Source organism: Pteropus medius, unplaced genomic scaffold, assembly GCF_902729225.1.
Source record: "Pteropus medius unplaced genomic scaffold, Ma_sr-lr_union100, whole genome shotgun sequence".
Lineage (NCBI taxonomy): Eukaryota > Metazoa > Chordata > Mammalia > Chiroptera > Pteropodidae > Pteropus > Pteropus medius.
Genome location: NW_024340849.1, coordinates 1,494,388 through 1,506,981, shown reverse-complemented (window position 1 = coordinate 1,506,981; position 12,594 = coordinate 1,494,388). Strand labels below are relative to the sequence as shown.

At 61.1% G+C, this 12,594-nt stretch overlaps 1 protein-coding gene across 9 annotated transcripts in view; it reads right to left on the bottom strand.

Annotated features, from left to right (window-relative positions):
* Nucleotides 1–2,644: 2,644 nt before the first annotated feature.
* The window catches only part of MBP (myelin basic protein), a 78,772-nt gene continuing 68,822 nt past the window's right edge, over nt 2,645–12,594 (bottom strand). For 6 of the 9 annotated variants that reach the window (XM_039839400.1, XM_039839417.1, XM_039839445.1 and 3 more), the window contains 5 exons: nt 9,275–9,382; nt 8,493–8,528; nt 8,115–8,147; nt 4,967–5,086; nt 2,645–4,045 (listed from right to left, as the gene is read on the bottom strand). In XM_039839400.1, coding sequence (XP_039695334.1) covers nt 4,001–4,045; nt 4,967–5,086; nt 8,115–8,147; nt 8,493–8,528; nt 9,275–9,382 — 342 coding nt within the window. In that variant the 3' untranslated portion in view covers nt 2,645–4,000. Of the gene's footprint in view, nt 4,046–4,966; nt 5,087–7,600; nt 7,640–8,114; nt 8,148–8,492; nt 8,529–9,274; nt 9,383–12,594 lie in introns of those variants that run through there. The other 3 variants (XM_039839410.1, XM_039839426.1, XM_039839435.1) reach the window with 2 other exon arrangements.

Here is a 12,594-nt window from a genome sequence, read left to right as displayed (position 1 = left end):
TTTTAAGAAAATTACATTGATTTACTTCTTAATTATAAAATACTGCGCTTTGCAAAACATTCCTTGAGAGGACGAGGATCTGCAAAGACCTTTTTCCTGGGTTTGAGTGTCATAGTTGGACCAGCGTCCCTGACCTCCGCACCCTCACGTCTCGCGCGCGGGCGGAGCTCACGGTGGCACCCGTGCAGGCCCCACGCAGGGGAAGCAGATTTCCGTCCTTCACGTGCCTCCCCGCTGTGCGGGGCAGCGTCTGTAGCTCGTGCGCACGCGTGCGACACGGTGATCGGTCAGATGTAGCTGAGCGACACGCTTTTAAGAGAATGCGCTAAGACGGAGAACCGCTTTCCTGTGGGCATCTCCGCTATGTGCTCTTTGCATATTTTTCCCGCAGAAGTTTATTTCCAAGTCAATGCTGTGCACCCTCCCCACCCCCAACAATAAGTCAATGCGAAGGTTGGTCGTTGCTGATTAACGGATGCTTTTTCTAAGTCCCTGTTGTCCAAAGTCAGGCGGAGACGAAGTCGCACAGTTGACGCCCCTGAATCTGGGTGCCCTCTCGTCGCCCAGTCTCTGTCTGCGGGCTGTAGGTGTCGCGGGGGTTCTCAGAATTTCAGAAGTGCCTACGGACAGCTTTGGGGGCTCTGTGTCTTTACCGTATTGCCGTGAAACTTAACATTTACAAGTCTAGTTGCCTCTCCGTCGTTTAAAAAGCGGGAGCAGTCGAGACGCTTGTGGGGTTAGAATCCCGCATGTCCCCAGTAAGGGCAACTCCATCTGCTCGGAACTCGGCCCCCTGCTCAGCCACACACAGGCACCGACGGGGCCACACCACTCACCCCCTCACACACTCACAGCCTGCACACCGAGGTGCCACGGTCACTCCCTGCACGGCGACTGCTGAAATATTCAAGCACTAAAAAGTGAGGGCTGGCCGCACGAATGCCGCGGTGGGCGGTGAACAGCAGATTCCGCTGTTATCTCCCCCGCGATGCCTGCAGCGTGGAGACGTGTACGTGAAACCAAGATCTGACATCTGACAAATTCTAAAATGACAGCCGTTCATTCTTGATTTGCCACTAAAGAAAATTTTTAATTTTTTTATTTACAGAAGATCTTTTTTTTGAATCTTTAAAACCGTTTCATGTTCTGTTTCTACATTGGATGATATTTATTTCATCCAGTTTTGTATTCGAAACGGATAGTTATGCTAAAAGCCACTGCTGGCTTTAAGAATAATAAAAAACAGTTTCTGTATTCTTTTAAAGCTCCCGTATATTTGTCTATTTGGGCTTTGGGTGTGTTACAACCGCTCAAAGATAGACATTTTTTCTAGGTGACGTTTCAGCATGGGTTAGCACACGGTGGTGCTGCGTTTGCAATAAATTCAGATCCACAGGGTGTGGATAGTGTGAGGATTTCTTATTTTCTACCCTTGAGCAGATTTTACACTTGCTCTCGTTTGTAAGGTATTCGAGAGTGACTTGAAATGAAGGCCAATCACAAAACCCATTTATCTGTTCACGAGATTTGTGGGGCATTGGCTTTCCCAGAAATGCAACGGAGTGAGTTTATATTTTCCACCTTTCACAAGTTGGTAGTTTAGAGAGTCGTCATCCTGTCGAAATAACAGACGAAGGACACCTTCTTTCTTAGTCTACTTTTGTCTCTGTCACAGCCTCGGAGCTCCATGCACTTTTGGGCTGAAAGAGCTAAAGCGATTTGGCTTTTCCGGGAGCGGTCAGCCGGTTCCCCGTCTCGCGGCCGGTTTGTTCGTAGCGGGCATACTGCTTGAATCTTTTTAAACGTGGTGGGTTGAAGAAGGGTTGGTTTGTTTTGTTTGTTTTTTAATTTTCAGATGATAGCCTCGAATATTAAAAATGCTTCCCAGGATGGATTTTCCCAGGACGCCCAGCTCTCTTACGATGTGAGTGTTCGGGTTTAAACACAAAGCTGTCAGTTTGCCTAGCGTCTGGTGCATTGCAAAGCTGAGACTTGGGGTGCCTGGGGGCGTCGGGTCAGCTTAGCCCTGGCCCCAACCGTTTGTAACGTGTCATCATCTCAGCATGGTTTTCCTGACTCCTCAGCCCGAAGGGTTTTGGGTGGAGAAGCGAAGAGGGAGCGGGGGTTGGCATCGGCTCGGGGGCCACTGGCCCACTGGTGCGGCCGCCTGCTGCCGAGCGTGGCCAGCTCCTGTGCTGTCGGACGGGCACGCGGCACCCTGGGGTCTGGGGCCCTGCGGCAGCGGGCTGGTGTCATCCTACCATTGTCCCAGACGGGCCTGCCCCTGTGACGTTTCACCGACTCAGCCAGTTTGTCACAGCTGGAACGGAGACAACGTGAAACAAAATGATGTCCTTTGATCTTTTTGAAAGAGAATTTTTATAACCAAAAGCAGCTAAAAGCCAACATTTTGTTTGGGAACAAAATTTTCCCAAATCACTCGTCACTGTCTCCGCCAGATGAAACGTGGCCGAAGGCAACTTCAGAGACCCTTCCGCCCCCCTCGGCAGGGCGTGTGTCCTTTGAAACCGCGGAAAGGTACCGGGAGCACCTTTCCCCGCGAGGTAGCATCGGCCCTGAGCCGACCCCGTCCGCCTCCCCCGCCAGCCCCAAAACGCGGGCCGGAGTAATAGTGAGACGCGTGCACGTGTCGCCAAAAGTTTATTGTTTATTCACTGTTCCAGAACTGGGGGTGCTGTCCGCGAGCCCCGTGGTCGCAGAGCCCCCGTAGAGCTCCCGGGATCCGCGGCAGCAGCTCGGGGGCTTCGTTTCCGAAATGTCCCTAACAGCCTCATCGCCGAGGCTGCGTGCGCATTAACGTGTGAAGCCCACGCTCGGCGTTCGGAGTTAGAGGGGTTAGCGGGCGCGCGGGGTTACGTGGGCTGCTCCTCGTCCTCGTCCTCGTCCTCGGGAGCACCTGCCCGTGCGGGCTCTTTGGACGGTGATAAGGACCGAAGGACGCTGGACTCAAGGTGCGGTCAGTACGTTATGGAGGGGCACGGGGGTGTCAGTTCGTGTTAGGGGGGACTTTGCTAAGGACAGCAGTCTCTCCTCCGGGCTGGCCAGGCCCAGCCACGCTCTAGGTCAGGGGCGGGGACGAGGACAGGAGGGGGACAGGGAGGGGCCACGGCAGGCCCCTAACTAAGCCTAGTCACTCAGCGGTTACTTAGGGAGGGGGCAGACGGAGGTTAGTGTTGGCAATGTGCACTGCCGTGATGAGTGTGCTGCCGGTCACCCTCGGCTCCCACCGGGACCAGTGTGACACTGCGTGGCCACCCAGAAGACCCCTCCAGTCCCGCTGTCCGTGCAGCCCCCCCGAGCTCGGCAGCTCCAGGGAGAGGAAACAGGTGGCGTGCGGAGCTCGCTCCGGCTCCTGCTGCGCTGTCACCTGGTTTCCGACGAGATCCCGTGTCCTGCTCGAGGCCACCACCCGGCCCTTCTGCCTCCTGTCCCCTCTGCCACGCTCCAGCTCAGCCAGTCGGGTGTGGGCACAGCCCAGCAGCCCGTGCGCCCACCGTCGCTCCGTCTCAGCTGCCCGCCCGCCTCTCACGTACCGAAGCCCCTGCGGGGTGAAGCCATTCCTGCTGCCTGGTCCTGGGGGGGTCGGGGCGCCGTGGGATGACACAGGGCGAGTCAGGCTGGGTTAGAAGCGGGGGGAGTACAGCCGCCACGGCCCCCCACCGCGCGCGAGGGCCGTCGGCGGGCTAAGCAAGGGCAAGGACGAGGGTGCCCTGGAGGGGCCGCCGGGGGCTGAGACCCCGGACGCCTCGTCTCCAAGCACAGAGCATTGACAGTGTAACCTTTGCCGTTTGTGTTTGTGATTTCTCCGCGTAGCTTTGGCCAGATGTCGCGGGTCGGATGCGGTGCGCCTGGCCCTACTGTGCGCACACGTGCGGGGCGTTAGGCCAGAGGTTGTTGCTAGGACGGGGCTGACGGGGACAGTTAGAACCTCGGGTTAAGGTTAAGGAGCTGAGGGTGGGTCGTGCAGCAGGAAGCCGCCTCAGCGTCTAGCCATCGGCGATCCGGAGCGGCCGTCACGTCCCCCCTGCAGAGAGGGAACAGCGTTAGCTGCTGCCCACGTGTCCCCTGCCTGGAGCCCCAGCCGCAGTCCACTCAGGTCTGTCCCCAGACACGGCGCCTGTGAAGTCGCCTCCCCGGGGGCGACCGCAGGACACAGCCCTGTGCTTCTGGGGCTGAAGCCCAGTCTCTGCTGGTCCGCACTCCCAGGGAGCCCTGGACGGCTTCGGCTGCAGGTTCCGGGGTGACCCGGACAAGCTTGCGTGTTGTGGGAACACAGGCCTTGTCACCAAGTCCCCAGATGGGGGGCCGCAGACTCCGAGGGTCTCCCCCGTCCTGGCCAGCCCGGGCATTCAAATCCAGCCCCCCGTGCTGATCCCTGCCGGGGGCACACGGCCGGTGTCGCCACGAGGCACACGCGGCCCCCCGTCACGCTCCCCAGGAACGCCGGGGACTCCCCCGCTCAGAGTCAAGGTCGAAGCTTTTGGGAGGGTCACAGGCCTCTGAGGGGCGGGCCTTTCCCTACCACGCCGATGCTCGATGCTCGGTCCTCTGTCCCCTTTCAGACCCTGCAGGTCACTCCGTGTCACTCACTCTCGCCACCTCCCTCCTCCCGGAACCTGCTGAGGCCTCTTCTGTTGTCTTTCAGCCTGGAGCACTGTCCCCAGCGTGTGACTAGCAAATGCCACCTGCTCAGGGACACCTTCTCTGGCCACCCTCCCTGGAGTGGGAACCGCCACTCGGACACACGGGGCACACCTAACTCTTCCGCCTTCCTGCCTTTTCCCCATGGCACTGAGGCGGCCCTCGTTCTGCGACCCCCACCGAGTCAGTCCCTCCCGGGCTCCCGCACCTGCAGGCGGGGCCTGCTCACTGAGGATGTCCTGTCCCCACCTGCCCCACCCCCCAGTCCCCCCCAGCCCCACCCCACCCCTGCCCACCCGCCTACCAGTTTGAAGATCCTGGAGAGGGCGCCCTGGGCATCACGGCCCTTGAGGCCCTTGTGAGCGGGTTTGTAGTCGGAGGTCCTGGCCCCATAGCCAAAGCCGGGCTTCTGGCCCTCAGCTCCCTGCGAGAGAAGACAGGCTCTGCTCCGCCCGGGCGGCAGCACCAGGTCCCCAGGGGGCCCCGCCCGCCCGAGGGGCTGTGCTGACCGGGCGCAGCCCCCCCACCCCGCCCAGGTCCGTCCGTTTCTGGCCTTGCTGTGAGGCATTGCCCAGGTGCCTTCATGTCAAAGGCCACAGTGGCCACTTTCCAGCTCCACACCGCTTTGCAAGAGAAGATTAGGGACCTGTCAGCGGAACGGGGCGGGGTGGGGCTCGCCACGCGGGTCAGCGGGAAGGGGATGGCAGGGTGGCCGAGGAGGACCAAGGCCGTGTCTGGAGACGCTTCCTGGTGTGGGGACAGAGTGTCGGCTCCTGGACCTGGGGGCTCGGCCAGGGCTGACGGGGACCAGGGCCTGTTGTCCTGCGTGTGCGTGGGCACAGGGCTCCGGGGAGTGCCCGGGCTCTGGGGCTGGTGGCCGGGGGGGCGGGGACAGGGCGGGTCTGGGCGCCAGGGCACAGCCCAGGTCCCTGGTCTCCGCTCCCCGCCCCCCCCAGCTGCGTGACCACACCAAGTTGGGGGCCTCTCTGAGCGCATTTTGTCTTCTATAAAACAGGACAATAAGGGTCCTTCCTCATGGGGTCTGTGAGGGTGCCGTGACCTGACGGCCATCCTGCCGTGAATGCTTGGAGCGTGCCACGGCTCGGGAGCCAGCCCAGTCCTGCGTCTGACCGCCCCTTCAGGGGGCACGGAGCGATGTGAGTGGGGGTGGACACAATACTCGTGTCCCTGGTTTACTTGCTAATGTGCCGTATGCAGCGGCATCCTGCACCGCAAACGTGACAAAGGGTGGCAGAGCCCCCGGGAGTGTGGACACGGGGTGGCCAGTCCCTGGGGTGACAGCGCCTCTCGCCTCGGCTGCCACGCCTTGGGGGGGGCGTGCAGGTGGTGGCCCGCCCTGCAGGGGAGTCTCGCTGCCTCACGGTCCGTCCTCAGGGACAGGCTCTGAGGTTCCACCCTGTCTTGCCGGTGAGAAGTGGGGACCATCTGCCAGGAACTCTGGCAGATGAAATGAAGCCAGCTGCTGGGCGAGGCCCTAGAACCTCCCTGAGCCCCATCTGTCCTCATGACATCAGCGTGTCAGGGCGGAGGGAACGTGGAGACATCGAAAGCAGCCCGTGTGCTGGGTGCTGGGCGTTCGCCTCTCGCAGTGGGCAGGACCGAAGCTGGCCTGGGGCCCCCTGCCCGGCCCCCAGCACGCAAGCTGCTTCCGCCGTTCCTTCTCCTTTGGCCTGGCCTTGGGGACAGACGTGGGCGGCCGCTTTCATGTGAGGATCGGTTTTGAAGTTATCAAGTGGTGTCAGGGACAGGGCTGGGTGGCAGAGAAGGTCTCAGCCTGCTGCCCTCGCATCCGGAGGCTTCCACAGACACGCCCTCTCCGCGCCACCACACAGAGGGACGGGGACCGTTAAGGCATGCTGCGCCACAGACAGACACACGCGACCTGGCGGAAAGCCACACCCCCCTGCGGATGCTAAGTCGTTATGCGTCACTGGTTTTTCTCCAAAACTAGACAGCATCTGAAAAAGGAAATTCAAGGACTGGTTTTCAGATTTCTAATCTGCCAAACTCTCCCTCCTTTCAAATTCTCGGTCGCATGCGTTCGGGCAACCTGGAATTGACCAGAAAACATCCAGCAGAGTTAGAGGAAGGAAGTGGGGACCTCGAACGCCAGGCGGCCCTTCGGCCCCAGAGACCAGCCCAGGGGTGAGGGGCGCACAGGGGAGGGGTTCGCTCCGGAAGAAGAGGAACCACGTGCGTGAGCAGGGCCTGGAGTGGAGACGGGACAGGGACACGGAGCCTTTCTGGGGAGCGGGCGGCCGGAGGGGCCTGGTCCCCACCCGCGCGTGGGCAGGCCCTCGCAGCCCCCTCCAGGCGTGAGGACCTCCTGCGACACCAGAGCCCGCCCTGCAGGGGGAAGCGGTGGGTCAGGCGGTTACTGAGGGAAGGTCGCAGGGCCAAAGGTGGACTTCGCTCTTCAGTCTCATCCCGTCCCGCTGGCACGGAAGGCTCCGGCGAGCTGGCCGGCCGTGAGTGCCAGCCCTGCGAACTTCCTACACTGGCGTCACCTTCCTGCCAAGTCGTCAGGTCAGGGAGAGGCTCAGAGGGATTTATAGAAAACGTTCCAGCAACTGTGTCTGTTCGTAAGTCACTGTCACGACACACTGAGCAGATCGGGCCTGTGACACCTCTCATTTCTCTCATGCGGGCGCTCTCCTTCTCCTCCTCCTCCTCCTCCCTCCCCTCCTCTCTCTCTTCCTCTTCCTTTTTTTAAGAATTCATTTATTTTTTTGATGCTTTTTAATTGAGCATCGAGTGTCACAGGCCCCGTACTAGAGAATAAGGGTTCTGTGTCCCCAAGACAGGCACAATTCCTGGCCTAGAGGTTGCTGGTTACTCTTCCCTTTTATTGTGAAATCATAATTTTTATAAAGTAGGAACCACACCTCATACATACTAGTCACTAAGGTCTGTAAGTCTGGCATATCCTGGTTCACACACCAAATTTCATTAGTATCTAGAAAGCGAACAAATGACCTATTTAAATCACAAAAACTCTGTCCTCCGATTCAAAAGCCTACAACTCCTAAGAAGGATTCCGGACGGCTGACGTCTAAGCTCTAGTTGTTACTGAGACAGACACGCCGAAGGCTCCCGGGCCAGTCGGTCATCACAGACGGAGCCCCCGAGCCCGGCGGCCCGGGGTGGACAGCACGTGTGCCCCCCGTGGTGGAGAGCCCGGTGGGACCTGTGGCGGGCGGGGAGGAAGCAGGGCGTGGACGATGCCGGGGGGTGTGGCGCCCCCAGAAACCACCCGCTCCCCCTCGGGGGAGGCACCCGTGGGCACCGCAGGCCTCACGCCGTGGCGGGCGAGCTGGGCTGGGCGGCAAAGCGCGTGAGCCATTAAGCAGCTGAAACAGAGACGAACACAGAGGGTCCAGGGTCTGGGCCGGGAGGGCGGGGGGAGCTGCGTGGCCGCGGGCGTCACCTACCCAGCTAAATCTGCTTAGGGACAGTCCTCGCCCCTGGATGAGGGAGAGAAAGAAGGACACTGGGTCAGTGCAGGAAGAAGTTCTTTTGACGAAGACAGCAGAAGCGGGGTGCCCCGTGATGGCAGCTCCCGCCCCCCGTGGCCTTTCCGCGGGCTCGGCGGAGGCCGCCCAAGAGGCCGGGGTTCGCCTCGGGCCGGGGCGCCCGGGGTCCCAGAGTGGTCCGTGCGGCTGAGAAGGAGGCCACGCGTGCGCCCGGGGTCCCCGCGGGGGCCGGGGATGGAGTCGGGCGGCCACGGGCCCAGCCGTCGTCACTGCACATTGAGGGGCTCGGGGACGGTCCACAAATAGAGGGGGTCGTCAGAGGTTCGGGGGCCTTACCTTTCCTTGCGATGGAGGCGGCGTGCGGGGTGTCACCTGCAAAGACAGGGGACGGTGAGCTGCGGGGTCACCCCGCGTCCCGCCCGGCCTCCCGTGTCTGTCCTAGCGGAGGGACCAGTACAGGGTCCGGGAACCTGGAAACACCCCGGGCCTCGCGGGTCTCCCGGGCCATCGAGACCGTGTTCGAACCCCCGGGACGTGTCCCCGTGACACGGCTGCACGCTACAGGACACTGCGCATTGCCAGGGCCCCCTCCGCGTGCCAGTCAGCTGTCCCCTGGCGGTCAGAGCTTCAAAACCGTGCCCTCAGCTCCGTGGCTCCTGTCACTCATCAACGTGGGGAGTGTCATTCTAGAAGCCACTGAACAGAAAGCTCATGATTAGAAGCCTGTGATTTTGCTTTCGTTTGTAAGACTTTACTTTTTAGAGCCGTTTCAGGCTCCTAGAAACAACGCTCAGGCGTGACAGAGTTGCCACGTGCCCTCTCGGCCTGCACAGGCTCCCCGGCCCCGTCTGGTGGGCGTGAGTCCTCGGCTCCCACTGGGAACCGCCATCGGTGCCTCGTTATGCCCGGAGTCCGCGGCTGCCATCACAGTGGCCTCTGCTGCATGTTCTAAGGGCTTCGACGAAGGTCTGAGCGCGCCTGTCCTCACGCATCACACAGAGCCCTGCACTCTGCCTCGTCACCCCAGAGCGTCTGGGACACGCCCCCCCGGGGTGGAGCTCAGAGCCCCCCACACGCTGTGCCCCACCCCCGCCCATGCCGCAGGGGCGGCCACTCACGATGCTCTTGAAGAAGTGGACCACGGGGTTCTCGTCTTGGGCCCGGCCGTGCTGCGCCTTCTGGGGCAGAGAGCCGTAGTGCGTGGTCCTCACCGCGTGGTGTGTGTCCTGGAAGACAGGGCGCAGGTCCTCAGGCCGGCCACATCCCCCCCCTGCCCCGTCCTGGGGCGCCGCCTCGCTACTCCCGGGCCGTCTTCGAAGCAGCATCGGGCCGGATGCTGCTCGAGCCACCGACTCGGGCAGGATCTCTAGGTGAGGGACTCGCTGTGCCCGGAGGTGTCCCCATCACTGAGTCTGTGTCTGGCTCCCCGATGTCACGTGAGCATGGCAGAGGGGACGGGGGGGGGTGTTTAAATATGATTCCAGCTAAGAGAGGGGTCGGCAAAGCATTGAGAGGAAAACATCGTTTCCCCACTTCTGATCCGGACAAAGGAAAACTCAGGAGTGACACCTGACACAGCCCCGACCCCAGACGAGCCAGCTCAGGGGCGTCGGTGTCGCACCACGTGAGCCAGCCTCTGAAGCCGATGGCTCGGGTCACAGCGCGACGGCGTCTGCCCGTTCGGGACGACCTCGTCCACATCTCGAGCATGGCGGGGGAGCCAGGGGGGTGCGTGCCCAGGGCCTGTCCCCGATCCACGGAGCAGAACCCCTGGACGGTCAGCAGTAAGTGGGGTGGACAGCGATCCTTTGTGGAGCACGAGCTCCAAGGTCAGCGAGGGAAGTGCTTGCAGCCGCCACATGTCCCTCCTTGGCTGACCGCGACTGACGTGCCCGCCAGGGAAGGGGGCCAGCCTGCCAGCCGTCTGTGGACGGCCCCTCCCAGAGCGCTAAGGGGGCCTCCGGGCCAGGTCCCACGAGAGGAGCCGGCCTGCCAGGTGGCCTTGGTGGCTTTCCCCCTGCTGCCCACACCAGCCACTGGGACACATGCACTGTGAGCGAGTTAAGCAGGGGACGCTGTTCAGAAGGTCATGGCAGGTCCCCACAGGCCCTGGCTTGGCACCTTCTGGGGGAGCCATGTTGAGTCAGGTGACCGCCGAGGTCGCGAACACCCTCCATCACCTGCTTCCTGCGCCTTGTTGTGAGGGCACCTTCTCGTCAGAAGACATTTAGGCTCCCAAAAGTCTGAAGTTAGCCTCTCTGGAGCCTACGACATTTCAGGGCGACGGTGGCACCCCGCTGGGCTCGCCTCATCGCGGCTGCCATTCGAGTCCATGCCAGGCCCTGGCGGCCGGCCTGCCTGTGTCACGGCCTGAGCTCTGAGCCCGCCGGCAGCCTGACTGTCCCCTCCGCTCCCCTGCATAGCCACTCCCTGCTTCTGCGCCCCCAAACCCAGCCTCGTTCCCCTGGCCTGGGGGGCCCTCGGATACTTGAGGCCACACCGCCCCCCCCTGAGCGTCCAGGAGTTCCCTGCTTCCTGTCTGAGCCTGCGGGGACCAGCCACCTCGCTGTCCTCTCAACCAGGGGTCTGCGTGCCCGCCGGGCCTGCCTTTGGCTGTCCAGGCCCGCTCACCCTTCAAGTGCAAAGCCCTTCCTCCTCCAGGTCCCGTGGAGCCAAGGCGTCCCTCCTGACGTCCCTGAGTCATTCTCTGCCCCGGGGGCGCAGAAGGCTTCAGAAACACAGGCAACGGCCTTGGTCCCTGCTCTCCGCTCCCGTCCAGTGCCCACCGGGGACTGCCGCCCAGACCACTTCTGAACAACGGCCACAGTGCCCTTGCTGCCCTCTCCGCTGGGCACCTGCCCCCTCTCTGGCCCGTGCCCAGCAGCCACCGTCCCGCTGCGTGACCCTGCCTCTCACCAGAGGTGGCCGTGCGTCCAGGGCTTCCGGCCATCGGCGGGGCCCTCCGTGGCCTTGTCTGAGCCCTCCTCAAGGCATGTCCTGCGCACGCTTTCCCCAGCTCGCCTGGGCCCACTCCGACTGTGACCTGTCCCTGTACCGCGTTCGTCACGTCCCGGCAGGGAGCACCAGCCATGTGACCGCGTGTGCGTCCCTTCCCCCTCTGGCCCGGGAGCAGCGGGGGACTCGAACGTCCCGCACGGAGGACACTGAGCGAGTGACGGGCGGGAGCAGCAGGCGGCGGGCGGCGGGGCTGGCAGGAGCCTGACGGCCTGGCTGTCCTCGGCCTGTCCTGCCCCTGCCCAGCGCCCTCTGGACTCACTGAGCTCAGGGTCACCCCGCCAGCCAGCCTGGCATGCTCTCCTCCGGGGGACAGCGAGTGTGAAACTGAGACTTAAAACACCCGGTGGACGAGCCAGGAAACTGTTTAAATTACTTTGAGGCAAACATCTTTCAGTGCCTCACTGGCCTGGCGAAGGTATTTATTAGATACCATTCTAACGGCTCAAAATAATTAAAACAGCTCAATTTTAGAACAGCTTACCCTTCCCTTGGAGTTTACGTACCATTTTTCTGCATGCTGTGCGCTGTGCTTTGAGTCACGGAAGGATCACGTACCTTTAATTCACCCATCCTGTGATTAAACTAGAAAAATGTCTTAAACTTTACGTAGAGGTTTTGAAGGAAGCGAAGGCCTCGTCGACCCGTGTGCAGGGTCGTCTCATTAAAGCTTACGTACGCTGCGAGACGGTTTGCGACGTGTGACGTGGGCAACGGCGTTTCGCGTGTGAATCACGCGTGTCTGCTTTGAATGCTAAGGAACACTGTGAATTTCTGTCATTTTTTAATGACTACGTCAGTCACCAACATTCTGGGGGGACACGCGAAGTCGGTAGGTCGCATGTTTGCTCTCGGAGCCGTGAAGTCGGGGGTCGGAACTGGCCGCGGACGAGCACCTGGCCCCGGACAAGCCTGCGACGGCGGTAACTGTTTGAAGAATCGACACGCGGACTCTCGAGATCACGGTTCGCACAGAGCCCGGCGCATGGGTCTCAGGCAGGTAGGTCGCTCGGCGCGGAGCATCGTTCAGCTGCCGGCGGGTGAGACTAACTGAAGGAGGACTCAGCATTTTCGGCTACAGATTGCCAGGCGCACGGGTCATTTGACGTGGTCACATAGTTACAACCGTGCTGTGATGCTGTGGTCGTAACGGTCTGTCGCTTAGAGGGCATTTCGTCCACCATATTCCTACACACTAACGATGGACAATGAAAAAAGAGCGAAGATGTAGTACCATATGTGTAGCATCAAAGGAATAAAATATTAGGTATAAATCTAACAAAACGTGTACAGGATCTTTATGCTCAAACTGCTGGAGGAAGAAATCAAAGGGGGCTTCGGTAAGTGGAGAGACGAGCCGCCTCCGGGGCCACGAAGAGCCACCGTGAAGACGCCACTTCCCCCCAGACTGGTCTACAGAGTT